The following is a 27,975-nucleotide window of genomic DNA, read 5'->3' as shown; positions in this document are numbered from 1 at the left end:
TTGGGACTTTAAAGACTAAGTTAGAAGGCAAAAATCTTTCATCGAGGTGAACTGGGGTAGTGGATCCAACCCATGCTCGATCACTATCTTTGGCTCATTGTGCTTTTCAGCACTATTGCTACTTAAAACTTTAAAACTCATAGCTCATTTTCATCTTATTGGATTTTGATGTCATTTAGTTTATAACATTGTACTTTATTTTCTAATTCATTTTGGATTTTTATTGTTTTGTCTTTTGACTTTATTACCATTTTGGTACTGCATAAATACTTTACACATTACCCGATGCTAAGCCAGTCTGCTCTGTGCCATTGATATTAGGGGGTTGAGCTCAGGTACATTTTTTACTTGATTGTTGACTCTGACAAGAGTTATGATTTTTCCTTGAGGTGAGTATGTCAGTCAGAAATACGGGGCCTGATTCACAGAACTAACTTAAGACAAAATCCTAAACGTACTACTTTTGGTATTCACAGAAGGCATTTAGTAGTAGTAAAGTTAGGATTTTGTCTTAAGTCTGTCCTAAGTTTGTCTTAAGTCTGTCTTAAGTCTGTCTTAAGTTTGTCTTAAGTCTGTCCTAAGTTTGTCTTAAGTCTGTCTTAAGTCTGTCTTAAGTCTGTCCTACTACTTTTGGTATTCACAGAGGGCATTTAGTAGTAGTAAAGTTAGGATTTTGTCTTAAGTTTGACTTAAAAAATAGCCAGTCACTAACAAACTAAAACTGGTGAGGTGAACAGGCCCTGGCCCTGTAACGAGTTCCAATTGTGAGCCTTGAATGTTTGACTTTGCTAGAACCTGAAAGTCAAAGTCCAAGGAGAAGCGCATGGCAATGGAGTGAAGTACCTGGCTTCTGCGAGTCCAGGGACAGCAGTAAGACTTATTACAAGGATTGCTTTGAGACACTGAATTTTAGGGACCATGTAGAACAGTTCTGATGGCAACTTATAGTGAGGAAATGAAGTATTTGGGGCACAAAATAATGGAAAGAGACCTTTCACCAACTGAGCATATTAACAAAACACAACAGAAAGCTGTGCTGATTGCCAAATTATTGATCAATCCCAAAACAAGACTACTATAATGTAAAATACACCAAATGCGTAAAACTATTGAATTAATAATTTATGGATGTCTTACCTGCCTCGTGGAATGCAGGAATTTCTGTGGATAGGATTGTACGAGGTAGAAGATATACAGAAAGCCACAGCTTAAAGCAGCTACGCAACCACAAAAAAGCTTCAAGAAACGTTGGCATGCTCAAGCTGAAAAAACACAGCAACACATATTGATTAAGCTTTTGGATTCCAGTGAAAGTTTTTCTCATTGTGAAAATAATGTTTTGAGGTCTAGAAAGCACAGCAAATCATTAAAAGTAATGAGCTAAACAGAAGCCTTATGTGTTTGAAAGAGTGATGGAGATCTCCGAAAAGAAGGATGCCACCCGAAAAAAGATATTAAATAGAGGGCGAATAATGGTCAGGTGAAAGGCACATAAATGCAGATTAAAGATGTTATACACAGAGTGAGGGCAGTTATGAACTGGAGGTTTTGGAGAGCAAGAAAGCTATGGGAGGATGGAGAGATGATACAGCAGGAGCAGGCAACATGCAAATGAATAATACATTGCTTGTCGAGTGTTAGACGGTCAGCGAAAGGTAAGAGTAACAGAAGAAAGCATGAGCAACCGAAAGGGACAACAGTGTAAACGTGGAGACAGGGAGATCATTCGATCACAATGTCCTAAATGTGTCAGAAGGGAGATAAAGGTGAGACAGGCTTGCTGTGCATGCATACTATGGAAGTCTAAAATGAAAGAATGAAGAAAGAGGGAGGTATTGCAGCAGGAGGAAAGAGAGACTAGGCAAAAAGACTGGAAAACACATCATGTGCAGGAAGAATAAGCCAACGATTTGTATGACAAGTAATGTATTAGGAATTCTCAGAGTTTACAGTCTGAAAATAATCCAAAGGGTATCGGCACTCTAGATATTTCATTTATAATCATGTCCGCTATGTCACTCTCAGCCACCTCCTTTAATTGCTGCTTCTCTGCCACTGTACCTGCGCATCAAAAAATATTATTTTAGTGCTTTTATAGAAAAAAGATGTTCAGTGCCAAAATCTTTGTCATAAGCACATTTAATTTCTAGTCTCTAATCGTAAATTTTTTTAATGACTGTTTATTTTTAATAATGAGGTATAAAATACTATTGCTTCATCAATTACGTTCTAGTTTATCACACTGCAAGCCATAAACAGATACCATTGCTCTGTCTGCATACATCTTCCAAGCTTCCTTTGTTTGCTTTTAAAATAATTTAAGTTGATGATTCTGTTCTCGGTCATGGCACAGAAAAATCCAAATTCAATCAAAAAGTTTAAACTCAGTAGGACCAATAAGAAGAAACTCTCTGCATCCATAATGTTTGCAATGTAACAAGACTGGCTTTTGGCTGATGCTGCGCAATAAACCAGGGCGGGGGGGAATGTATGTGATCAAGAGACTGTTTCTGGAAATGAAGCAGGTTCTATCTTTTTCTTTTCTTTTACCAATCAAAATAAAATGGCCATTTGGAATGGGGAAAAAAACTAGTTTAATTTTAGTCGCACAAACGCACTTTCTACACAGTTGTGCGGCCTGGCAGCAAATTGCAGTTCCTGAGCCTCCCCAAAAATAAAAAATGATAAATGAAGGTTACTGACTGCAAGGGGTTCATAGACCAACAAGGAAGCGGGTGGGACAAAGCAACTTGGAGTGTGCTAACATGGAAGTTACAAATACAGGCGCTTAAGGCTAGGCCATTAGGGGGCAAATACATACAAAAAAGCTGGGAAAGACAGGAAAAGCAAATTAGAGCTTGGAAGAGGGGGAGATGGGGAGATGGGGAGATGGGGGAACAACACAGAGCACGGGAGAGGGGTTGCTTGACAGATGAAGCAGCACACAAGCGAGAGAGCTAGAACCACGTGCCCTCTCATGGAGCGCCAGGGGAAAAAAAAAACAGTTCCCCTACTGGGAGCAGTGGAAGAGTACATGTCATCCAATTAAAAAGAATGGTAAAGAGGCTCCAGGGGAAGGGACAAACAGAAAACAAGCATTGACAAAGCCACTAGGTCTCGCCTTTGGGATCTTATCATTTTTTAGCAATGTAACAGTTGTTAGTTTTGCACTAAGGATTTTGTTTTGGATAATTAAGCATTTTTTTGCTTTTATTGTATATGGAAATAAGCTTTCTAGCAGTTTGGCTTATCCCTGAGTTAATGTTTAAAGCGCTTGCGCAACACGTACATAGCAACACCATACTCTCCTTGAACTACATACTGTATCTCAAGCTGAACTAAAACATAATGTAAAGAATGTTAAAAAAAATGGCAAGCAGAGAAGTTAAGGAGAATGTAGCATTTTGTCAAGCTGTGAAGTGGAATCATTTAGCAATGCATCAACACCTTGTTTGAAAAAGACTCCCAAGTGTAGCCACCATCCAGTCTGGACTGGTGTGAAACGTCCGAACAGTTACTACCTATGGTTGAATGGGAGTCTGCCGAAGTTGAATAAAGACAATGGTTTCCTCCTTGTAAAGATCAGTATCAGTGTAAGGAGAGGCAAATGTGGCGTCACTGCAGTTGCACATATGGGTGAAGTTTTAAAAGCAATATAGGATGTTTGTAGCAGTCAAAAGCAGAGACCGAAACAGAAATGTTCAATAATGAAGTCAAAACAAAAACAGTTATTTGTACAACAAAAAGAGAAGCAAGGTTGTCTGGCATTTAGTAAATGCTTAATCTAATAATAACTGGGACAGAGGGAAATGCGAAAATAAGCTTCAATTAGATAAAGTATATTACTTGTGGACGAAGCTGGCTTTGGGGAAATAGCACGTGAGTTCCAAATGCAAAAGGCCTGCGCTATATTTATTTTTTAATAACAAGCCGGAAATGTTTGTTTAAGAATGAAAAAGTTACTAAATCGTGTACGAGGCTAGCTATGGTGAGAGAGCACGTAAGTTGAAGCTGCAAAAGAGCCGCGCTCTATTTATTTCACAATTATGCGCCGGAGATGTTTGTTTAATGCCTAAAAAGTGTATCAATTGTGGACAAGGCTGGCTTTGAGAGAGAGCACGTGAGTTCAAAATGCTAAAGGGCCGCACTCTATTTATTGAATAATAACGTGCCCAAAATATTTGTTTATTAACGCAAAAGTGTAAAAATTGTGGACGAGGCTGGCTTTGGTGAGAGAGCACGTCAGTGGAAAATGCCAAAGGGCCGTGCTCACACGCCACACGCATGCTTGTAAAAGTAAAACAAAATCACACTGCTGGCACTGCGAGGATGTGTTTGCAGGGGCTGCGCTCTATTTATTTAACAAGTATGCGCTGTAGATGTTCGTTTAATGACTAAAAAGAGTATCAATTGTGGACGACGCCGGCTTGAAAAAGTGTATAAATCGTGTACGAGGCTGGCTTTGGTGAGAGAGCACGTACGTTGAAAATGCAAAAGGGCCGCGCTCTATTTATTTCACAGTTATGCACTGGAGATGTTTGTTTAATGACTAAAAAGCGTATCAATTTTGGACGACGCTGGCTTTAAGAGAGAGCAGTGAGTTCAAAATGCTAAAGGGCCGCTAATATTAATGCGACGGAGGTGTGTGTTTAAGAATGAAAAAGTGTATAAATCGCAAAACAAGGAGGCACATCTGGCGAGTGGTGTGCGATGTGCACGCGCTGTAAGGGTGCCCACGAGCGATGCACTTTAATGAGCCATGACAAGAGAGAAAGCCAGATGGTGCCTCTGTGAGTAACTGTGCGCGTAACCGCAAGCTTTAGGCCACAAGCAAAAGAGTGTGGTCAGCTTTTTGAAGCCCCCTTACTGAAAGTCTCGCCAGAGCAATGCATGCGCTGCCTCAGGCGAGACCTAAAAAACAAACATGTTGGGCTTGATTACAATGGCATGTGGCTACATTAATCCAACATGCATGTCCACATGTCTTGATTTGCTAGTACCAGATGATTCTATCAGTTTTAATATTTTTAAAGAATGTTTTAAAATGCAGAAATTCAATCATGATGTAATCAAATTTTAAAGCTTATTGACCACAGCTGTGTCCCAATCCTTTTAAAAAAATGATGAATTTTTATCTATTGTGTATGTACATTCGGTGGTATGTCTTTTTACTGTGCTTTTATGATTATCGTGTTTATAATCGAATAAAGCTGATTGAATTGAATGGATTTGCTCGTGCAAATTCCTGTCTTCTGTTCACATAGCAGAACTGCTTCTATGTGCCGGAAAAGGTCTTTTCAGGGTGTGAATACTTTAGAAAGTCTGTGTGCACCCTTGGCTGTAGACTTTGAGGGTATTTACAAGTGTTTTCTCTACCCATTCCCACCAGATGTTTAGACCTGGAAGAATATAAGTAAACCTGCTTCCAATAATAATGTGTGTTATATAGGTGAATGTGCGTTCCTGTTTAAATCCAGATTACAGTTACATATCAGGAGCATTGGTACTCCATGAATTTGGAAAGGGTAATAATATGGTGCTACAAAGAGAAGGAGGATCCCTCTTGAATTTATTCTGAAAATGTTGGCAGGTGTACTCTAAAGCAAGCCAGGGAATGCACTTTAGCAGAATCTGAATGCACAGGTTTATTCATACAGAATGTTGAAGGATTGTCAATTGTGAAAATAACTAAGCAGGAAATGGTTTATTTCCAATATGTGTGATTTAGTTTTGGGCCAAAAAACAGGAAGTTGCCTAGTGGCTGGGACTCCTAATGAAAATAACAAGTACTGCATATAGGGTTCCATGTAATTTGTGTAATTTGCACACTGTCTGATTTATGAATGAGAATGCAATTTGTGACTAGACTTGGTGACTAGTAGGTTGCATCGCAAATAGTTCATTCACGAGGGATAGCAAAACTACATTCCTAATGAAGAATATTTAGAAAGTTCACTATTTACAAACAGCACAGGGATGGTGGACAGCAAACAACAGTAGTCTACCATTCCTGTGTTTTCATTTCCAAAAGGGAACCTTTTTAAAAAAAAATAAAGCAGCTTGTATTCCTTAAAGGAACTAGTGCTGCTTTAAAAAAATCATACTTCCTGTTTGTGAAAACATCAGGGGAAGCTCATTTTCCTGAGCTAACAACACCATGAACATGGGGGAAAGTGTCCTTTTGCGGACACCTTTTCCTTGACAAATCAGTTATCACCTCCTTTGAAGTGTCAGGTACTGATCAATGGCTTGCGATTTCAATTGTGGTCACAAAACATTGATACATACCTCTGCAACTCACAGGAGGGAACATTTCTTTCATTCTCCTCTTAATTGTGGTTCAGAATGAACCTCCAAATCCATTTTGGAAGTCAGAAAGGCTTTTCCACCTCGCATTTAATACTTGCCCAATGGTCCTTTTGTGGTTGTAAATCCTGTGATTTTGGGAATGGGGCTCATATTCTCCAGTTACATTCTTATGGCTAGAGATGGGTATGACTACTTCACCAGCTGAACATGATGTAACCTTGGACTATGGTTTCAATCCAAGCTCCCATTCACAGATCAAATTGTGGGCGTCAACAGAAAGGAAAATTATCAATTTATGATACTGAAAAGAATACTCCTGCTCCTGCAGATGAATTAGTGAACTAAGCAGACAGGCTCCCAATTCTGACTCATTCATATTCTTATATTGCCATTTATGCTGGCACACCTAAGAAAGTAATTTATAATTTCAGAGGTTGCAAAAGAAAGCAGCCAGATTCTGTCTCAATCTAAGAAAATCTGATCATTTAACCACAGTGTTAAGGAACTCCATGGGCTCCCAGTGGAGCAGAGCATCACATTTAAGCTGGTGTGCACCATATCTAAATAAGATTGCCACCAGATTTTGGGAAACAAGCCTAATATCACAGGTCAGGGAAATTGTCATAAAATGCAATTCTCAAGATTCAGATTTCTGGAATAACCAGAGCATCCATCTCATAAGCCCAGCCAGTGTTCAGACCTTCAAAAGAGTCCTGCAGACTCATCTTTTCAAAATGCTTTTAATTCAATACAAGGGGAATTCCTGGACCACCTCTCAGTCTCTGCCTGTATCACAGGCTGGGCTCCAGGCCTCAGCAACCTTAGTAATAGTAATTGAAATTCCTAAACTCAGTTTCTCTGAGATCGATCTCCAAACTTAGCCCCTGAGGAGTATCGATACCATGATGGTCTTGGAAGCAATCTTATTGACATGAGACTCCCTAGCCCAACAAAGTGGCAGAAAGGCAACATATTTAACACTTTACAGAACACATGACTAAATAAATAAATGTGCTGAAAGCTTTACATTTTATTGATGTTGCTTGCAACCTGAACATACATTTAAAAAAACTAGTGATTCCATACATGGTACTCTAACAATGAAATATTATTGACACAATGTGAGGGATTTTAAAATATATTTTTCCAGAATATGTAAAGATTCAGGTATTTAGTTTTAAGGGAGTAGCATATACAAGAAAAGACATTGTAAATTTATAGATGCAATCTGGAGCTTATATGTTGGACCTGACCCTTTCTGCAGGGTCACCCCCAAACCTTTTGCCTTTACATTCCCTTTTTCTGAACCCATTTTTGTTGGCTTTTAGGACTGTGCACACTTTACCACTGCCAAAGTGCTTGTGCTCTCTCCTTTTTAAACATGGTAGACCCGTCTTGCACATAATTGGTACATTTAATGTACTTGAAAGTCCAAAGTAAAGTGGAACAACATGTACCCATGGCATTTAAGTTAAATGCTGCTAGTGGGCATGCAGCACTGATTGTGCTACCCACTAAAGTAGCCCTTTAAACATGCCTCATGCTTGCCCTATATGTGTCATTTTAAACTGCCATTTCAACCTAGCATGATAAACTTCTTGCCAGGCCCAAACCTTCATATTTAAAAACATATAGGACCCACCCTACACAGCCCAAAGGCAGATATATATGTAATATATATGTGGTATATTTAAAAAGTTGGACGTGTACTTTTAAGGCGTACATGTCCTGGTATTGAAAAGATCCTATTTCTGTTTTTTGCTATGGTTACGTGTACCTCTTCTATGGGATAACATTGGGTTCCCTTATTACATTAACTAAGTTGTAACTTTCAATTGGGAGAAGATAGGAATATTGAGTTTGACGTCTAAAATATTGCAATTTAAAACCCTATTTAATGTTAAAGTCGGATTTTAAGTAACCATTTTGAAAACGCCACTTTAAAAAAGTTTCCTTTTTCTTGTCCCTTGGTGACATGACTGGTTTTATTTGGGAGTTGGACTTTGTTTATTCCTCACATACAGCCGGACAATAGAGGGATTAGCTGTGGCAGGATGGGCCATCAACTGGCAGGATGGAGTGGAGCTGGGCACAGCCCCCTTGCAACTGAATAGGATGTGCCCTACCTTCACACATGTCACCATGCATTGTTCATGCAGTCATCTAGGAGCCAGGACAGGGAAGGCAGGAAACTTCAAGGGACTTTAAAGGAAAATCTCTATTAACTTTTCCTACTTCATAGTGGACACCAGATATAAATATAAGACCCTCAGCTCCAACTCTTCATTACATCTCCGGACCTGTGTGTACTCCCTAAGATGGACTGCTTCCTTGCTGCCCTGTTACTCTGCTACCCTGCTTGCTGAGAAGAAAAACTGGACTCGCACCATTCATCCCAGGCTGAAGTGACTACAAGGGTCAGCTGACTGACCTCCTGTTCTGAGCTACAGGGACATAACATGCTGCAGAGACCTTACTTTATCTGCACAGCTGACCTGTTGCCTGGACATGCCTGAGCCCTGTGGGCCTATGCTTGATTGAGTTCCTGACTCTAAGAGGTTCCCCTCAGGTCCTTAACCCTTCATGTGGCCTCAGTTGAGCTCCCCACTAAAAGAAAGGAGAAGGAGAAGTTCTGGGCTCTTCACAACCTGAACGGGCCTGTTTGTGCCAGGATCTTCAGCACCGCTTGCCAACACGAAACTCGGGTGAACCCAGCTCTTTGTGCCACAGTGACCTTGTGCGACACCCATCAATGAGAGATGAGCACTTTGCGCTACAACATCAACAGGCTGCAGAGACCACCAATGTGAAGCTCCAGCAATGCCTGACAGGCTTTTCACGCTGCAGCGATGACCCTCTGCGATGCCCAGCCTGCTCTTCATGCAACATCGACGACCATCCACAGCATTTTCCCTACTCCTTGCAGCCCCTTCCACCACAAACTGAACTCTTTGTGCTGGATTTTTGATGGCAACTCTTCCAGTGTGACTAACCTGGTCCCTGCATCCGGGACCATGTTCCATCACAGTTGTCCTGAACTTGTGACTTTCACTTGGTCTCGCACAACCAGATAGCCATGAGTGGTGCTTTGTGCTTTTAGGTGTTTTACTTACCTGAAATCTTTAAAACTGCATTCCTCCAGTTTTACAGATTGAATTATTGTCATTTTGGTATCTAAAAATGTATTAAATTTTTATTTTACTTTTTTAAATTAGCGTGTTTTTTTTTCTTGTGTGGTGTTTTATCATTATTGAAGTGCTGCATACATACTTTACACATTCCCTCTAAGTTAAGCCTGGCTGCTTTTGTGCCAAGCTACAAGAGGGTTAAACACAGGTTAATTTGTGGCTTTCTTGTGTTTCTCACAGATTGTGGTTGCTTCTGGAGTGGGGTTTCAGCCCCCTCAACCAGCAACTCAATTTCCAACAGTATACTACCAGAATATTAAGTGCTAAATATCTTACTACAAAAATATTGTAGCGAAAATGTTAATAATTAGAAAATCATGAAGTTAGGTGTACATAGGCTCAGTATAGATTACTGTAGATAACTCCATATGTATGTACATTGACAATTAATATAATTTCAAGGGAAGCAGGTATGAAGTTAAAAATATATACATACCTATAAATACTTACCTTAACAATATTCTAGTTGTCGAACTATTGGCTACAATAGTCCTGATGTTGATATTCTAACATAGAACCATTGTAGAGATTTACTATTGGTGACCCAAGTCACAAAACCTTCATGTATACACAAGCGAAACTGTCTGCTAGCGTGTAAACTGCGACAATCCTATGGGTGTATGATTCCAGACACATGCCTACTTCCCTTAACCGTATATGTTCAGAGTCTTACAATGGGTACATTCCACCTATATGGGTAACATTAGGAACTTGTGCAATTATCATTAGCTTTAAAGGGAATCCTTTCTCTTCATCTCAATGGTTTTCCCACTTTGTCACATTTTTTCCTACACACATCCTGTGAACAAGAACTATACTAGAGCACTTTCCTACGCTCGAAATTCAGATAATTCAGGTGCAAGTTTAAATATGCAGATCATGCAATGCAAACATGTTTTAATATCCGACAAATTGCAACTGAGTGGATTTTCACTTCATTTGCTCTGCCATTCTTTAAACACTAATCTGACAGTCTCTTGGGAACTCCTTTGTCCACTAAGGCACTTGGAATTTGGACATATTAGAAGCTGCACATACTTTGTATAAATTCCACACAAACATATATTACACCTCCTCAGGTATCATTTACACATTTATAGATTTGTTAATCAGACAGAATAGGGTAACTCTCATTCTAGTGAAGTCAAATCCCCTCTGTAAATCATCAAGGCCCTTAACCCGCCATGCTCACAATTCTCCTATCTCATTTCGAGGAGGGAGAACCACTAGATTTCCAACTGCAAAGACCTGTCTGGCATTGCTGTTTCAGATGTGTGACTGGTGGCCCACCCACCACAGGGCCATTGTGGATATGGGATGGCTCCCCATATTTAGAGCCATCTGATGCACATTTGCCATGCTGAGGACCCTTGTGCATTGCAGTACAGGACATGAAAAATATTAATTTAGCACAAAAGTGCTGGAAGAAACTCCCCGTGCATCAGTGCCATTAAAGGTTTGGTTCTCTGGAACAAACCCCTGTTTTCGGGCTTAGTCTCTGAGAAAATAAATAATAATGCCAATTGGGCCACCTGGCTTTATAGTTTTAAAGAAAGTGCTCCTACCCCATTGCCCTGCTAGCTGGGAACTTTGCTACTCATTTGACATATTTAAAGCGGTGCGAAAAAGTATTTGTCAATTTCTTACTATGTAACCCCAAACAACAATTATAGGAAACCGAATGTAAATACTGTTTGCTTCATTCCATATTACATAAACTGCAGAAAGGGATCAAATTATTTTTCCCTGCTCTATTACTGGCACTAGTGCGAAATTTAGACTATCTTGCCTGATAACAGCCAGGTGATTAAAACTACCCAAAGATACAAAACTGATGGTTTATAAAGTGAACATATCAATACAATATGTTCTTCAAGTCACATCTTTCCTTAGGATGAGATATTAATCAGAATAAGATTGAGGGAAAGAGTCAGGTTAATGCTAAGGATAAGATTAAGGATTGACCCTGACAATGTGTAGACTGCTCCAGCAGCTCAAGAGCCTGAAGCGAGTGCCCAACAGATGCAGCAAACTGAAGAGCTCCTGTGGGTTTCTGCTCTCCTATAACTGCTTCCTTATCTGCATGGACACAATGCTGTCATTTCTTTCCGAAAGTCTGCCATAGGGCATGCACAATGCCAATATTACATCATCGACCAAAGAGAGCCAGGGGAATCCTCATTTGTCTTAGTAACTCAAAACGCCCAAGTGACTGAATATATTGTGCCTTGTTCCTTCCGCCCAAGTAAAATAATGCATTTATACTGCATGGGGAATTACCATAGCAAAGAAATCATTTTTCTCTGCAACCAATTCATCACATAATTATGAGTTCTGCAGGTCATAAAGGCGGATAATAAGGTAATACTGCATGCCCCCCCCAACACTGAGCTGAAGAAACCCAGGCTATTGTTCTTTTTTCCCCACACAAATGTTACCAAGTTGCACCTGTCAAACTTTGTTCTGATAAAAAAAACACTGCTTATGTGTGAAGTCCGCACAGGCATGTAATCTGAATTTGGGAGCAAATTCCCATTTGCACTCAACTCAGGATTACCACAGCACTCATAATGAGGTCCTTAGTCTAAAATGATTTTGGAGATGCGAAAAGGAATTCATAAAAACAAATTACAGCACATTCCAAAGTTCTAGTTCATCTGTTGGACATTTCTGTTTTCTATTTTTTATTTCTCATGTTTTCATTCATAGTTCTGGTTATTGTGTTGTTTTGTGTCACTGTTGATTGAGTTAAGCCTGTGTTGTGTTTTTAGTTGATTTTATAGGAGAACTTGACAAATATTCCTACCATCTGCATCCACAGAAACTTGTTCAATTAAAACCTGCCTATCAGTAAGTATTGAATTTGTTGTATTGCCCATTAACTATCATATGACTAACCAAAAACTAACCACACATAGAAAACATTTTGGGTACCATAATATATAATTACTAATTTTTAATCAATGGACTATCTACCAATAATTTTAAGCATGGAAATGTACTAACAATAAAGAAGTCAACATCCCTGTCACTGTATTTAACAATGCTGTGAGAAGATAACTGCAAATAAATAACTGGCAGAATAAAAGCAGAATTTATCATGTGCCTTACTTCACAGGTCCCAATCCTCCCCAGATTATATTCTGCCATATGCTATTTATACTCTACAACCTGGAGCACTCTGCACACCGAATATTTCCAAGTATTTAAATTTCAGCATAATTATCAGTACACTGGCAAGAAATACCTTGCTGCAGTTTTCCAAATTGCTGAAACTAGTATATAGAGTGTTGGCTCCTACACAATGTTCTGAATATTTGCAGGTACCCGGGCTAGTAAGTAAGGCTCTACATTTTAACCAAACCTACACCAGCGGAACTAAGGCACCATACTTTGTCCCCCCATGATGCCACCACATCCTTGGTCACCTCCAAACCAATGCCAGCTAACCTCTTATGGAGGGTGTCCCTTAAAGTATAAATTTGTTATGGTGAGGATTGGAACAAACACTGAGGGAAAAATCACAAAGCATGTTGGCTGACACTATGTCATGTCCTTTCGGTAAGTTAAGGCAGTCCTTGCTCCAAACACCTTTTACCACTGTTTTATGAAAACAAGATTGTGAAGGTGCTAACATGTGGCACGTTTTGTGTGTATTTGTTGCATTATTTGTTGTTGTGGTGGTGATGTTGTCTTTTTTTTGTAGGCTTTAATGCAATTTAGTTGTACTGTACTGAGGTTGTTGTGTTGCATTCTGATTTGACTGTTTTGTTGTGATGTGCTTTGTTATGTTTTAATAGTGTTGTCATGCTATTTTGTGTTTGTTATGGTAATATGTTCTGTTATTTTTTTTAGCTATGTCAAACAGCCCTGCTACATTTCCATCCAAAAGCAGCACAAGCGTTTAAAATTCCCATGACAAGCAGCTCTTTACCACTGTCTAAGGTGATAAAATAGTGCTCCTCAAGCTCTTCAACTATAAGGAAACCGGGCTGCATTTAAATAAATAACTGCTTTATTAAAAAAGCAGTCACAAGACATGGTGGTCTGCTGATCCCAGCTGGCTACCATCCCTGTGAGTGCAAGCCATTCCCAATGGGGTTGCAAATTGCGACAGCCTCATGAACATTATTGAGGCATGCAATTTGCAACCCCATTGGGAAACGCAGTGTCTGAGTCGCAATTTGACGCAATTTGCGACTCGCAAAAATGAATGGTCGCACACCAGGCCTCTAATGTGATACGTCCCTGGGTGCTAGTTTCAACATAAAATGGAACATAGTCAGAGAAACATCCTGGTATTGCCTCTGGTCACTGGAAGGTAAAAGTGACTACCAGCATCCTCTTATCCATAACATTGACCCACTGCTCACATCAACCCTCAGGCACCAGTTGTCTGGAAACCTAACCTTTCGCACCCAAGTCTTGGGTCAGTAATCTCTAAAAATGAAAATAGGATACATGTGAACTTTAGCTTTCTTTATGGTTAAAGTATGGGTAATTTTACTTACTGCCTATATTTCATAAGGCCTTGCAAAAATAGGGCACAACTACCACATGAGGAAATACACCGATAGTGCATGATGGTGGGTCGGTTTCTGTACCCATTTGCATGTTTTACATATTTAATGGATAATAGTGTGGGGAAACTGCCTTTATGACCAATGTTTATCAAATTGTATTCTGTTGGTCTTTGTGCAATTTTCTCCAGATAATGCCTCAAGTAAATTGTGCTTGCAAAAAACCCAAGGTAAAGCACAATTTGCGGTGAACACGATTTAAAATCGGGCAAAAGCTTTGGATTGTAAAGATTTTTTAGCATCGATGGGACAAAACTTAACATGTTCTTGGAAATCAAAATTAACTGAAAGCCACCAAAAAAACATAAACCATGATCTCTAGTAGTTTGTCTCTTCTTTGGCTGGAAATAGTGGTCTCATGATACATATGCATCAATTTATGTTGTAATTCTTTGGAGTGATGAATATAGCATGTTGGATGAAATGAAAATTCTTGCAAATTGTAAAGGAAACCTTGAGATTAATACCGTTCAGCACCTTTGTAGTAAATTGTTCTCGAACCTCTTTAACTTTTTCCATGAAAGACAGAACCATACCAACAATATGATGTACAGGCATGATTGGTTGTTAACCACCAGCAAATGTCCCCACTCAACAAAAACATTTTTCATAGCTAGAAGCACCTATTCCAGTGCTGAATAGCTCTATTCACGTTTGACAGGAAATGGCATAGATATAAAATTAAATACTTGTGTCCATCGTCTTCTTGTAGTTGTAACATAACGGCTTACACTGCCATTTCAGAAGCAGCTTTCTCCACTATAAGTTTGTTTTTGGTGTCAGGGTGGCGTATAATAGGAAATTAAGTGAATATTTTCTTAAATGTATTTAATGCTTCTTCAACTTGATGGCCACAACGAAATCCTCCTTTCATATTTTCCTTCTACAGAACAGAAATAAAATCAGAAATGAGATATGCAAAATTCAGAAAAAAGAAGGGATACAAATTTCCAAATCGAAGAAAACTTTGGATATCCTTCACATTGGTAGGCTAGGACCATTCAAAAATAGCTAACATATCCATATATAAAACAGATACATTCAACCGAAACTCCAGATATTTGGCCTTTCCTTTTGAAATTCACATTGCTCAGGTGCTTTAAATGTTCAGTAGGGGTTATAGAAAAAAGCAAAATGACATCCAGGGGTATCAGCACAAAAGGATTCAAGACATCAAGAAAAATTAAATCCATAACGTATTGAAAAAGACAAGAGTACTGTATGACCCGAATGCCATTTCTTGATACTCAAAACGTGTGCAAAAAGCCATTTTCCATTCATTCCCTTACATTTTGTACTCAGGAAATGGTAGGCACAAATCAAGTTTGCTAAAAATGTGTGCTTCTTCAATAAATTCAAGAATGTCTTTAATGAGAAGTAACTGATCCCAATCTTTGGCAGAATTCGATTTATCCTTTTAAAGTCTATACACGGTCTGAGATCTTTATCTTTCTTGGGAGCAAATAATAAGAGTTTTCAAGTTGGCGATTAAGGATATTCAATTAAACAATTCTGTAAATTCTCTTTCAAATTGGCCATGGGAATCTCCTTATTCTCTGACAATGAATAGATGTGCCAAAGCAGGCAACAGTGTCTGGTTCAATTGGTATTGTGGAATCATACATAGGAGGTGGGGGTGAGGGGAGTACACACCTAAATTTGCAAAATCTGTAGCAGATGCACAAGACTGCAGTTGCACTAAAGAGAGATTAGCCTCTATCAGATTAGAGGGTTCTTTGAATTCTTTCAGTTCTTCAGTAGGAGACCAGGAATATCCGGAAGCATACCAATGATCATGGCAAAACTGTGATGATGGTGATATCGTTCTGGTTGCCAAAGGATTGTGCCTCTTCAGCCAGGGAACACCAACAATCACAGCATAATTTGGAAAGGCCATTAAGTCAAAAGTGAGTCAAAATATTGATCTCTGATGATAAAAAGAGTAACAAGTTGCGGGTCTTTGGAGAGACAACTGGACTATGTGCCAACCCGTCCAAATCTGTTCTTTTCCCCATATGCGGCGAACAGAGGAGTCATGCTTGGGCCTCACAGCTGATAGTCGCGGATGAGGGTTTCAAGTACCTAGGTGTTCATATCACCAGATGCTCCACTATAGCGTGGTCACGCAATATAGCCCCCTTGCTCCCGGCGGTGCGCGAGGAAACAACAGTGTGGTCCCACCTCCCCTTATCACTATATGGTCGGTCCGCCATTTTTAAAATGGTGTCCTTGCCACGCTTGCTTTACAGGCTACAGAATTATCCATATCCCATTCCCCAGTCGTGGTTTCTCCAAATAAATGCTCTCCTCAATAGATTCCTTTGGGGAGAGGGGCGGTCCGAGTAGCCCTAGCAACGTGTATTCAATCCACGTACTGAGGCGGGATGCTAGCAGCGGACGTTCGGGCGTACTATTGGGCATCTCAGCTGTTTCTAATTAATGAATGGTGGTATAACTCTCAAGCTGATCCAGCCTATGCAGTAGAAAGGCTCTCCCTAGCGGAATACCCGCTGCTTAATCTCCCATACAGTAACTCATCCTTAGAGGCGCTCCCCCGGGCCTGCCTAATGGTGATTCAGATCTGGAGACGTGTGTCCAGGTCCATGGGTTGGTGGGACATGCTGACAGGTGCTACTCCCCTTTGACGGGGTACGCGCCGCCGGCCCGTTTCGACCCTGACGGGATTTCGCAGATGGGATGATATAGGGATATCTACACTCGGGGACGTAATGCGGGGACCCACACTTAAATCCTTCCAGAGGCTGCAGGAGGAGTTTGACCTACACAAATCTCAATTCCACAAATACCTGCAGCTCCGCCATGCTCTGTTTCCTCTGATTAAACACCTCCAGTCACTACTTGAATTTCACCCCATGGAAGGTAGACTACTAATGGGCGATCTAGGGGCACACAAAATCAGCCAAATATATCAAACCCTGACCACACACTCCAAAACATACATCGGACCCGGGCGGCGTGGGAGGTGGACTTACCAGCCCGACTGATGACGACTGGACGGAGGCCCTAGCCAGCCCCAGGTATTCTGCTGTCTCCACTAGGTACCGGCTGATCCAGTTCAAATACCTCCACAGAATTTATTATACTCGCCTTCGCCTCTGGAAGATGGGGGCTATACAGTCCCCCACATGCCTCCATTGTAACTCCGATGACGGGTCGTTCCTTCACACCATCTGGAGTTGCGGGGCACTGCAGCACTTTTGGTCAGGTATGCTGTCCTGCTTGGGGCGGGTGTTGGCGTGGGACATCCTGGCAGACCCTAGACTGACACTTTTCCACAGCATAGATGATATCGGGGGTAACAGATACAAGAGACACCACCTATTCCTGGGCCTCACCTTAGCCAAGTGAGACATTGCAAGCAGTGAAAGGCCTCCTCTCCCCCCCGGGGTAGCAGCATGGAAATCAACCTTAGATAAATGTATGTTGGCTGAAATGGCGGTGTTGCAGGCACGGGGCTGCCCACAAAAACATGGGAAGATCTGGGGCAGATGGGCAAAAGACCTGTCTCTCTTAACGAAACCAGCAAATCAGGACCCTCTTGAACGATTGATTATCAATGACTCACCTATCTAATGTGTTAGCTTGTTATGGATGCGGAACTAATCACCTTATTGTACAACTAAGTATCACTTCCTCAAGGGATGTGTGGTGCAGTGTTGGGGGAGGGGGGAGGGGTGAGGTGTGGGTTGTTAGATCTGATGTTCTGCAGACATCCTGGAGGGGATATTTCCAGTACCTATTGTTTTCATTATTCATCATGTACCTATATGCCGCTTATTGGGTTTCGCCCACTTGGTACTTAAAATCAATAAAATTTGTTGTTAAAAAAAAAGAGAGAAACCTGTTGCGGAAGTAAAATCTTATTAACTGATCCTGAAGCCAACAGCATACCATCAATAGTCTGTACTTCTTCAGGTGCTATTTAGCTCTCTTAGGAATGTTATCCAAAATCACTCGTCAGAATCAATAAACATCCCCACTAGTTTCACTATCCAACAGGACAGGAGCAATTCTCAATGTAATTTGCTAAAAAAAACCAAATGCTTGTCTGAGCTACCTATAGAAGCTCCAACATAGGAAAATAAATGCACTTCCACCCATGTTTCGTTCACAGAGGTCGGAGTCTTATCTAAATCCTTATTAGGATGTATATGGCAACCACAATAACACCCCCAGTTCATCGTTGATCTTTTTCATTCTCTCTCAAGTGACCCAGGCTGCCCCTAGTTGCATGGGTTCAACATGAGGAGAACAGGTAGTGTTTTCTTCAAATTTTTGAAAAGGTAAGGCTCTGGAAAAAATTGAAAACACAACATGAGTATTGTTTCTCTCATTATGTCTCTCTTGAAGCCAGAATTTAATTAACAAAACAATGTTAATAAGTTAAAAAATGAACTAGGATGATGACTGCGAATTAATTCATATTTGATCTCTTCTTCTAATCCATATCATTATAATATCATTGCAGGTCCACTCAATACAAATAGTCTCAGCACTAGATTGGAAAACAACAGTCACATACTTTAGTGTATTCATAATTCCTTGATGAATATCACAAATGCTCTCCTCAGTGGAATGTGCACTATCAGGACCTTTTCAAACATATTCTTGAATGCAAGCATAAAGGCAGCATAAGTCTCCAGAAGTAGAAGAGAAACAGTGACTACATTTGTAGCCAAAGCATGTCCAGCAAGAACTGTTAATTATGTATCCTACTGTAGCTCAATCAAGATAAAATCGTAAAGTGTAAAAAAACAAAATGCACAAGTGGGGAACCCACAAATTCCCTTAAATTTCACAGGATCACCAGAAAAACTTTGGGCATCAGAAAGTGCTATGGGGATATTTGTAGACTTTGATAATAAGGTTTGTTTTAAAGTCTTATTGTCGAGCCAAGATTGTTTTAAATCTTGAGCCAAGTCCTGAGCAGGACTATAGAATGTTTGGCATCACAATCTGAAAATTACTTGATGCACTGAAACTCTATTGTTTCCTTTGTGATTGCCCAAAGAAAGGACAGCTTCTATCTTTCTAGGGGAAAAGTCACAAAAGACAGTAAAAAACTTCCTTAGCAATATGGATGGTTCCTGACCAAAGGTAAAGAACTTGACAAGAGTCAAAAGCTGCATAAAAAAGAGCACAAACCAAGGATGCACAGGGCCATATTTTTCAAGGGGTTGTGTTGCTTTTGCACCATGCAACGTGGTGCAAAAGTGATGCAACCCCTAAGATGCAATTTATCAAGCCACGCAAGGCCCCCTTACTTGGCCCTGAGTGGCTTGATAAATCTAGAGTAAGCAACACAGTGCAAATTCCTTTGTTGTGTTACTTTGCCCCAGAGAGGCGTTCCATGGATGTTATGTTATGTTATGTTATTTTTAATTTATTGAGCGCACAGCTACTCGGAAGTGTCCCGGCGCTAACAACAGATAAGGCGGCCAAACTACAGATATCAATCAAAATAGTAGTGTCTTCAGGGATTTACGAAACAAGTGCGGATCACAGATAGCCCTCAAAGACAGGGGAAGAGAGTTCCAAGCGATGCAGGCTCTGCGGGCAAATGAATTGCCCCCCATGCGAACAAGCCTAAATTTAGGGGTCTCCATGAGCAACAACGAAGATGACCTCAGCTGTCTCCTAGGGATATAGAAGGAGAATCTATCCTGCAGATACTTGGGGCCCAGACCATGAAGGGCCTGTTGAACAATGGAGAGCATTTTGAATTTAAGGCGAGATTCCACGGGGAGCCAATGGAGTGTCCGAAGTTGAGCCCGAGCGCTTTGCCAGGGGGACAGACCGCCCAGGAGTCTGGCTGCCGAATTTTGGACCACCTGCAGTTTCGTTACAAGGTAGCCCGGGCAGCCTACCAGGAGGGCATTGGCGTAATCGAGGCGGGAAAGAAGCAGAGCACGCACCACCGTTTCTCTGTCCCTAACTGGGAGCAAGGGAAGAAACTTCTTAAGACTCCTCAGAAGCCCAAAGCAAGTGCCAGCAAGTTTTTTTATGTGTGAGGCAAAGTTCAGGTTTTCGTCGAACCAGACGCCAAGATTTTTGACTGCTCCATTGAACGCCGGAGGACAGGGGTAGCCGGAAGGCCAGAGTCCCGCTCTAAATTCAGAAGAGAAAGAGCCAAAAAGCAGGACTTCCGACTTTGCCTCATTACATTTCAACTGTGCGTTGGCCAGCCACTGGAAAACGGAAGATAGGCATTGATGAGGTCTGACCACCGAGTCGTCCACCTTATTCCAAGTGAACAACAATTGGGTATCATCCGCGTAGGCCATCACTTTAGCCCCCAGAGACTCCGCCAGAAAGACCAGCGGAGTCATATAGATGTTGAAAAGCAGAGGGCTAAGTGATGACCCCTGCGGCACCCCTGTGGTAACCCTCAAAGGGACCGAGACACATGGGGGAATCCAAACCTGCTGCACCCTGCCCTCCAAAAAAGAGCTAATCCAGAGCAGAGCTTTCCCAGATAGTCCGATGTCAGAGAGGCGGTCGAGGAGCATGGCGTGAGGCACCGTGTCGAACGCCGCCGAGAGATCAAGCAGTATTAATGCTGCTCTCCCGCCGGCGTCCAAACACTCTCGAATGGATTCCGAAACCTCCAACAGAGCGGATTCCGTACTATAGGAGGCACGGAAGCCAGACTGCGCGGGATGAAGAACACCAGCCACCTCAACAAAATTGGTCAGTTGGAACGTGACCGCCTTCTCACACACTTTGGCCAAACTAGGCAAAAGCGAGATAGGACGATAGTTTTCAGGGAGCTGCGGATCAAGGGATGGCTTTTTAAGAAGAGGCAGAATTAAAGCATGTTTCCATGCCCTGGGTACATGTGCTACCCTGAGTGAATGGTTGATCAAGAAATTAACCTCAGTATTGACGGTATCTGCCACGTCCGAGAGTAATCTGGCCGCGCACGGATCATTCGGTGATCCAGACTTAAGGGCTTTAAGAATTTTAAGGGAGCTGGACAAATCTATCTGACAGAACTCTGAGAAGCTGCTGAACGGAAAAGCCCTAAGTAGGGTGGGGACTAGCTCAGGACTAGCCGACTTCCTTGAATGTCGAAATGTCTCTTGAATACTAATAATTTTGTCCTTGAAGAACGAAGCCAGAGTGTTGCACCATGTATCAGAGACGGGGGCCACAGCTACCTGGGCACTAGGAGCTAGGAAGCTCTGCACTATAGAAAAGATCTCTCTAGAGTTGTTATTTACACGTTCAATACGTGCAGCATAGTACAAGCCCTTGGCCTCCCTAACCGCACTGTAGTAGAGTTTTTGTTTGGATCTAAGAAGCACTTTATCAGGGTGTAGATATCCACCGATACGCCAAGCCCTCTCTGCCACTTTGCAGGTGTGCTTAAGATTCCTCAACAAGGGCGTAAACCATGGCTTGGAAGGGGCCTCTCTTCTCAGTTTAACCGGCCCCGCTGCCGACACCGACGCCACAGCACCTAAGATCCACTCATCAAATAGAGTGACATTGACTTCCATATCTGTGCCAAAGGAGGGCCGAGAGGCATCAAGTGCGAGGCTGAGCTGAGTAGAAACCACCTTCTTTGAGAGGGGCGGGCGTTTGCTAATAGTCGGTTTCCAGGAGTCTTGTAAAGGCCAGGAAAAGAGAATAGGGAAATGATCCGACCATGCCACAGGGTGCGGCTTCATGACCGAGGTAGGGAAATTAGTGCCTATCATATCAAGAGTGTGACCACCCTGATGAGTTGGAGACAGGACCAATTGTGAGAGGTTTACGAGATGAAGCGCGTCAAGAAAAGCGACCGAATCTGCCTCTTCGCAACAATCAAGGTGGATATTAACATCCCCCAGGAGAATAAACTTAGAGAACCTCAAAGCGCGCTCAGCCAAAGCCTCGCCAAAGGCAGCTAAAAAGTTCGCCGCAGAACCGGGGGGGCGATATATCAAAGAGCCCCCAAGAGTGAAATGGGCCGATAGTTGGAGATTAAAATGCAAGACCTCACAATTGCTCCAGAGAGTAGAAGTTTCACTCCGTAAAGTCCAAATGTCTCTGTACCAGATGGCCAGGCCACCCCCTCTGCCAGAGCAGCGATCCACCCGGTGGACTTTAAATCCCGGAGGAGTAGCCATATGGACTGAGGGATTAGAAAAGGCATCAAGCCAAGTCTCGGTCACAAACAGGATATCCAGTTTGTTATCAGTAATTAGGTCAAACACATCCAAATAATGTTTGTTCACAGATCTTGCATTAATGAGGCAGGCGCAGATGGTAACTGCACTAAAAGTACTATCCGCTGAGTCAGATGCAGTGAGCTCAGGTAAAAAGTGATAAGCACAGTTGTCACAGACATAGTCTGAGGAGGGGAGGACGGAGCAGACCTTATCCATAGGGCACCGGGGTGGCTGTAAGGATTTAAGCCACGCCGACGACAGAGACACTGGGCTGGTGGAACGGGCAGAGTGGCATGCCCTATGCCCTGACAGTGCGCTGACGGGCGCAGACGGGCTTGCCTTAAGCGCGCCTTCGGCGCGCTCTCGGCGCGCCCGCTGCGCTCGTCCGCTGCGCTTCCTGACAGACATCCTATTTAACATGCGTGGATGGGCCCGGGGGAACAGCGTGCAACAACTAGAGTGCTGACCGCGCAAAACGCGCGTCGCACTCAAGATGGCCACAGCAAAATGCCCTCACAGCTTCCCCCTGTCATTCGCTGTAAGCGGATTATTTTCCCACCAGGTCCCCCAGTGCAAGATCCTGAATAAAATTGCAGCCCCCCTTGATTTCCCTCAATTAAAAGCAAACAGTCGGAAATAGTCACAACAATACAATTTTCACAGATAATCGGAAGAGCACAGCCTTACTGGATGTGTCATGGGTGTTCCCATGCAAGACCCATGAATTTTGAAGTGTTCCCAGATTTGCCATTACTGGCAGACCTGGGAATACACCAAAATGCTACGCCTACCCAGTGGAGGTGTAACAAGGAGAAATATGTTTTTCGCTCCTCATTTTTTCCTCTTTCAGCAGCACACATAGAAAGAGGAAAATGTCTCAGGGGATTGTTTTTGTGCAGGAAGGTTAACCTTCCAGCACAAAAACAATCTTGCTTACAACGCAGGCACCCCTGCACCATGTTGCCAGAGTGTGTGCACTGGTGCTAGGCAGCACATTGTGGGCCAGAGCTGGGAAAAGGCAGGAATACGCTATATTGTGATAAATATAGTGCGTTTCTGTCCTTTCCCTTTAATGTAGTGCAGCAAGGTGACTTGCTTCGATGTGCTACAATTTGATAAATATGGCACAAAGTATCTAAAGTGGGTAACGAAAAAGACAAAACAATGGCAATTGAAAGCACTGCGAAGCATCTTTTTCAGATCCAAACTGTCTTATGTATGAGCAGAGCAACAAATGGCTTAATAGGATAATGGTTGCACAGGTACACTCTGGTTGCACGCACTGGGAAGATGACCATCTTAATTAAGAAAGAATATAACCCTAACCACACCCATTGTCACAGGAAAATGTATAGCAGGCGCAAGAAGAGATTGATCATCTTGCCCTTGATCCATCGGAACTTCCATATCACTTTACTCCTTCCTTGGAAGTCTCATCATGGATGGTGCAGAGAGCAGTCCACCAGCAGAAACCACTCAGGGCTGCAAGGGTCCTGAGCATGCCAACACTAGCCCACAGAACTGCATGTAGTTAATGTGGAATTCTTTGTGCATGCATTCATGCCACTATCTCGTCAATTGTTGAGGAAGCAGTTTTCCCCACCATTGTATCTGCAGTTCCAAGGTCACTCTCAAGTTCGGTCTATACAGAACTAGATTGGAAGGAGTTTATGAGATCAGTTTGACAATAAGAGGTAGTAACTATGATGAGACTGTTAATTCAATAATTCAACAGAAAAGGGGAGTTTGAAAAAATGGTCTCAGGTTTTGAAAGCTTTTAGGGGATTAAGAATTTTCAGTGAGGAGGTGGTCTGATCAGACGTTAGTATTAATTATAATATTTGTACTTTTAGGGACAAGTTGAGAATTCTATGAATTATTATGCTAATATCATTGGTGGGTGATTATAGAGGTTAGTTGGAACAGGGCCATCCTTACAGAATGAAGGGTTAGTGAAAGCTATGATTTAGAGTAAATCTTTGATGTCTAGATTTGTAAAAGATATTAATTTAATTTTGAGCCTTTCTCGTATATGTCCAGGTGTGTAACTGCGTGAGAATCATTTTTTTGCTCCTTATGTACAGTTAGTATCTTTTAGAGAAGATGTGGGCAAGCTCAGTGAAACTATAGGGGGAAACAATATGTCTATTTTTTTAGTTTGTTTGATGTAATGCTTGATCATTTGAAGACAGTTTTGGGATGCTTAAAGGTTTCAACAATATAGATTTGAAGACGTTTGTTTTGGTGAGTTAAGTATTTGTGGTTTTTCAATATTCAAATTGAATTTCCAGCCTTTATGAGATGAAGAGGTACTCTTGTTGACGAAGGCATGATAAAAAAGAAGTCAAGGTTAGCGAAGCTGCTGCAGAATGCTCAGTGCGGACCCTTGTTGGACTTGGCCCTCCCTGCAAGGTCACTACATACTTTTTGCCTTTACCCCTCTTGTTTCTGAGATTGTTTCTGTTGGCTTTTACGACTGTGTGCACTTTACCACTGCTAACCAGTGTTAAAGTGCTTGTGCTCTCTCCTTTTAACATGGTGAAATTGGCACATTTAATTTACTTGTAAGCCCCTAGTAAAGTACTAACACATCTACTCAGGGCATGTTAATTAAATGCTACTAGTGGGTATGCAGCACAGATTGTGCTACCCACTTAATTAACCTTTTAAGAATGTTTCAGGCATGCCATTGCAGCCTGTGTGTACAGTTACAAAATGGCATTTTGACCTGACAAGATAAACCTTTTGCCAGGCTTAAACCTTCCTTTTTAATACATATAAATCACTCCTAGGGTGGGCCCTAAAGTGCCTATGAGGCATGGTGCGTTGTATTTAAAAGGCTGGACATGTGCCTTTAGGTTTTACATTTCCTAGTAGTGAAAAACTCTCACATTCATTGTCTACTATTGCAAGGCCAACCTCTCCCATAGGATAACATTGGGTTGACTTATTACATTTAATAAGTGATATCTTTTGATTTGGAGAAGATAGGAAAGTCATGTTTGGTATCTGAGGAACTGTAAGTTAAATCACTCCTTTATGGTAAAGTCAGATTTTAAGTCACAATCCTGAAAATGCCACTTCTATAAAGCTGGCTCTTTCTTGTCCTAACCAATTGGTGCATGCAGCCTGTTCCTGGGTCGCATGACTAGGTGTAGTTGCCAGTCTGCCTTTGTGTATTCCTCCCAGACAGCATCATAATAGAGAGTCTGGGTGATGGCAGGTTGGGCTATCTCTGGCAGGATGGGGGCGGAGCTGTCACTTACCACACTAGCACTTCAGCTCAGCTCACAGATAAAGGACTACACACTAGTATATAGTGCCCCCAGAGAGACTGGGACCAGGGCAGGAACGCAGGAAAATCCAGACACCTCTGTAGGGGGAAACTCTAGAAGCTTCTCCCACTTCAAAGTGGGTTCCAAGTATAAACAGAGGACTCTCAGACCCACTCTTCAATACACTCCTATACCTGTGGATACTACAGAAGAAGAATTCCCTGCTGCATAAGGCCTGCCCTTCTTGCTAACAAGGAAGTCTCGACCTGCACCCTTCATCCCAGGCTGAAGTGTTTCCAAGGGTCAGCTGACTGACCTCTTGTTCTGAGATACAGGGACATAACAAGCACCAGAGGCCTCCCTGCCTGTTGCTTGCTCAGCTGACCTGCTGCCTGGAGCCGCAACTAGTTATGTAACTGGAACTGCTTGAGTCCTGCAGGCCTGAATTTCTGATCCCCAAAAGGTGCCCCTTAGTTCCTGGAACATAGGTGCAGCATCAGTTGAGGTCCTCCTTGAAGACAGGAAGAAATCCTGAAGTTGTGGGCTCTTTGTGGTCACGAACGGGCCAGTTCAGGACAAGATCTTGACAGCGGCACTGACCGCAAATGCAAAGCTCATGTGAAACTGACTTTTCACACCACAGCAATGCAAGAGCTGCACTTCACACTACAGCATCGACAGTCCATGGTGACTGCCAATGGAAAGCTCAGCAATGACCATCCGCAACACTTGCCAGGATCTTCGTGCTAGTGCAACAAGCATTCCCATATCCTCACAGCCTTCTCCTCTCTTTGTGCTAGACTTTAGAAGGTAACTCTTTCAGCAGGACTATCCTGGGCCATGTATCCGCCCTGCGCTCCATCACATCGGCCTGAACTTGTGACCTTCACTCGGTCTCACACAACCAAATAACTGAGTGGCGCTTGTGCTTTTAGGTGCTATACTTACCAGAAATCTTTGAAATTGCACATCTCTGCTTCTACAGATTGTTTTTTTTTTCAATTTGGTGTCAACTAATGTATTAAATTGTACTCTATTGTTCTAAATAGGTGTGCTATTTTTCTTGTGCTCTATTTTCACTTTATTACTGTTTGAGGAATGTGTGAATACTTTACAATTGCCTGCAAGTTAAACCCGACTGACTTCGTGCCCAGCAACCCAGATGGTTAAGCACCAGTTAATTTGGTGACTTTTTATGGTACACCCTAACAAGAATTGTGGCTGGTAGTTTGGTATGAGTAATACATTTGTTTCTGTGAAGTGGTACACATTTTGAGTAGAAACATTCAAAACTTAAATAATGGAAATGTTCTGCAACTGGGCCATCCTCCCACTTCTGTTATTGTGAAAACAGGGTGACAGTCTAGAAGATTTGATATATTTCTCTTTAAATGACATGCCCTATTTCACACCTAGAAACCATTGCTTAATGTTGAACAGCAGTGAAATCTAAAACCTCTGTGCCAGGTCTTATTCAGTCTAGGGCCAAGACTTGACATGAAATAAGACTGAACCTTTATCAACTTTGCTGGAATTTAAATAGCTCATTACTGGGATCGCAAAACATGGTGTTTGTCCAAATTCTAAAGTGGCCACAGCACTGGTGCCATAATGTTTCAGACAGGTTCAAATCAAAACTTGAGAGGCACTAAGAGACCGGACAAAATGCAACAAACCATAATATTACATATTTTATCTCATATACCTTTTAGGACAAATATTCAAAGGCAGGTATGAATGTTGTTAGAAAACCGATATCTGGTCAACATTAGGACAAGGTTGCATTGCTAACACGTTATTTTAGAAATGTAGTTAGTTTTAATGAGGAACTTATTGTATTACACACATCATCTATGTGTTAGTCCTGCAGGAGCCTTAGGCCATCTCAGTGGCACATTGCAAGACTCAGAGATATATACATTGGGCTTTGTAATTCTTTTAAAGGTTCTACTACAGCTGGTCAGAGTGTGTACTTACAGGATGTTTAGTTTTAAGAAGTTCTAAAAAATAGCAACTACTAGGTCATCTGCAAAAGGCATAAAGAAATCCTGCTATACAATAACAACGCTTATTCAGTCAGGAAAATAAAATAGCGTGTAAAATGGGAAACAATAACCATATAAAGAAATTGTAATACATTGGAAGTGAAGTAGAATATGTCTTGTGATTGCAGTATGTGCTCTGACGTCTGCCCAAAGTTTATACTCTGGGAAAACAGAACTACTGAATTAAAATAATAGTGTAGATACAGAAGAATCTATAGTAATGATGACCACATCTGAGGTGAGATGCACAGAAAACGCCCCATCAGCTGGCATTTTCTTCTTATGAACCATTTGTGTCAGTTGAAAGCAAGTCAGGTTTAGTCGTTTCAGTAATGAGTGCTTTGTAAAGTATAAACATTTTAGAAGATGTATTAATCTACTGCTGCAGTTGGGTATAAAGA

The 27,975-nt window shown here is 41.7% G+C and overlaps 1 protein-coding gene across 3 annotated transcripts in view; it reads left to right on the top strand.

The window, feature by feature from the left end:
- LOC146831275 (sodium/potassium-transporting ATPase subunit beta-1-interacting protein 3) overlaps window positions 1-27,975 on the top strand; it is a 2,306,425-nt gene that overhangs the window by 2,214,096 nt on the left and 64,354 nt on the right. Inside the window, exon 6 of one of the 3 annotated variants that reach the window (XM_085605542.1) lies at window positions 12,269-12,347. The exons of 1 other annotated variant lie outside the window; for it this stretch is intronic. In XM_085605542.1, coding sequence (XP_085461668.1) covers window positions 12,269-12,347 — 79 coding nt within the window. The remainder of the gene's footprint in view (window positions 1-12,268; window positions 12,348-27,975) is intronic. One more of the 3 variants, XM_085605544.1, reaches the window with a different exon arrangement.

Source organism: Triturus cristatus, chromosome 5_1, assembly GCF_964204655.1.
Source record: "Triturus cristatus chromosome 5_1, aTriCri1.1, whole genome shotgun sequence".
NCBI lineage: Eukaryota > Metazoa > Chordata > Amphibia > Caudata > Salamandridae > Triturus > Triturus cristatus.
Note: the sequence above shows the minus strand (reverse complement) of the source record. Positions and strands in the feature narration are given on the sequence as shown.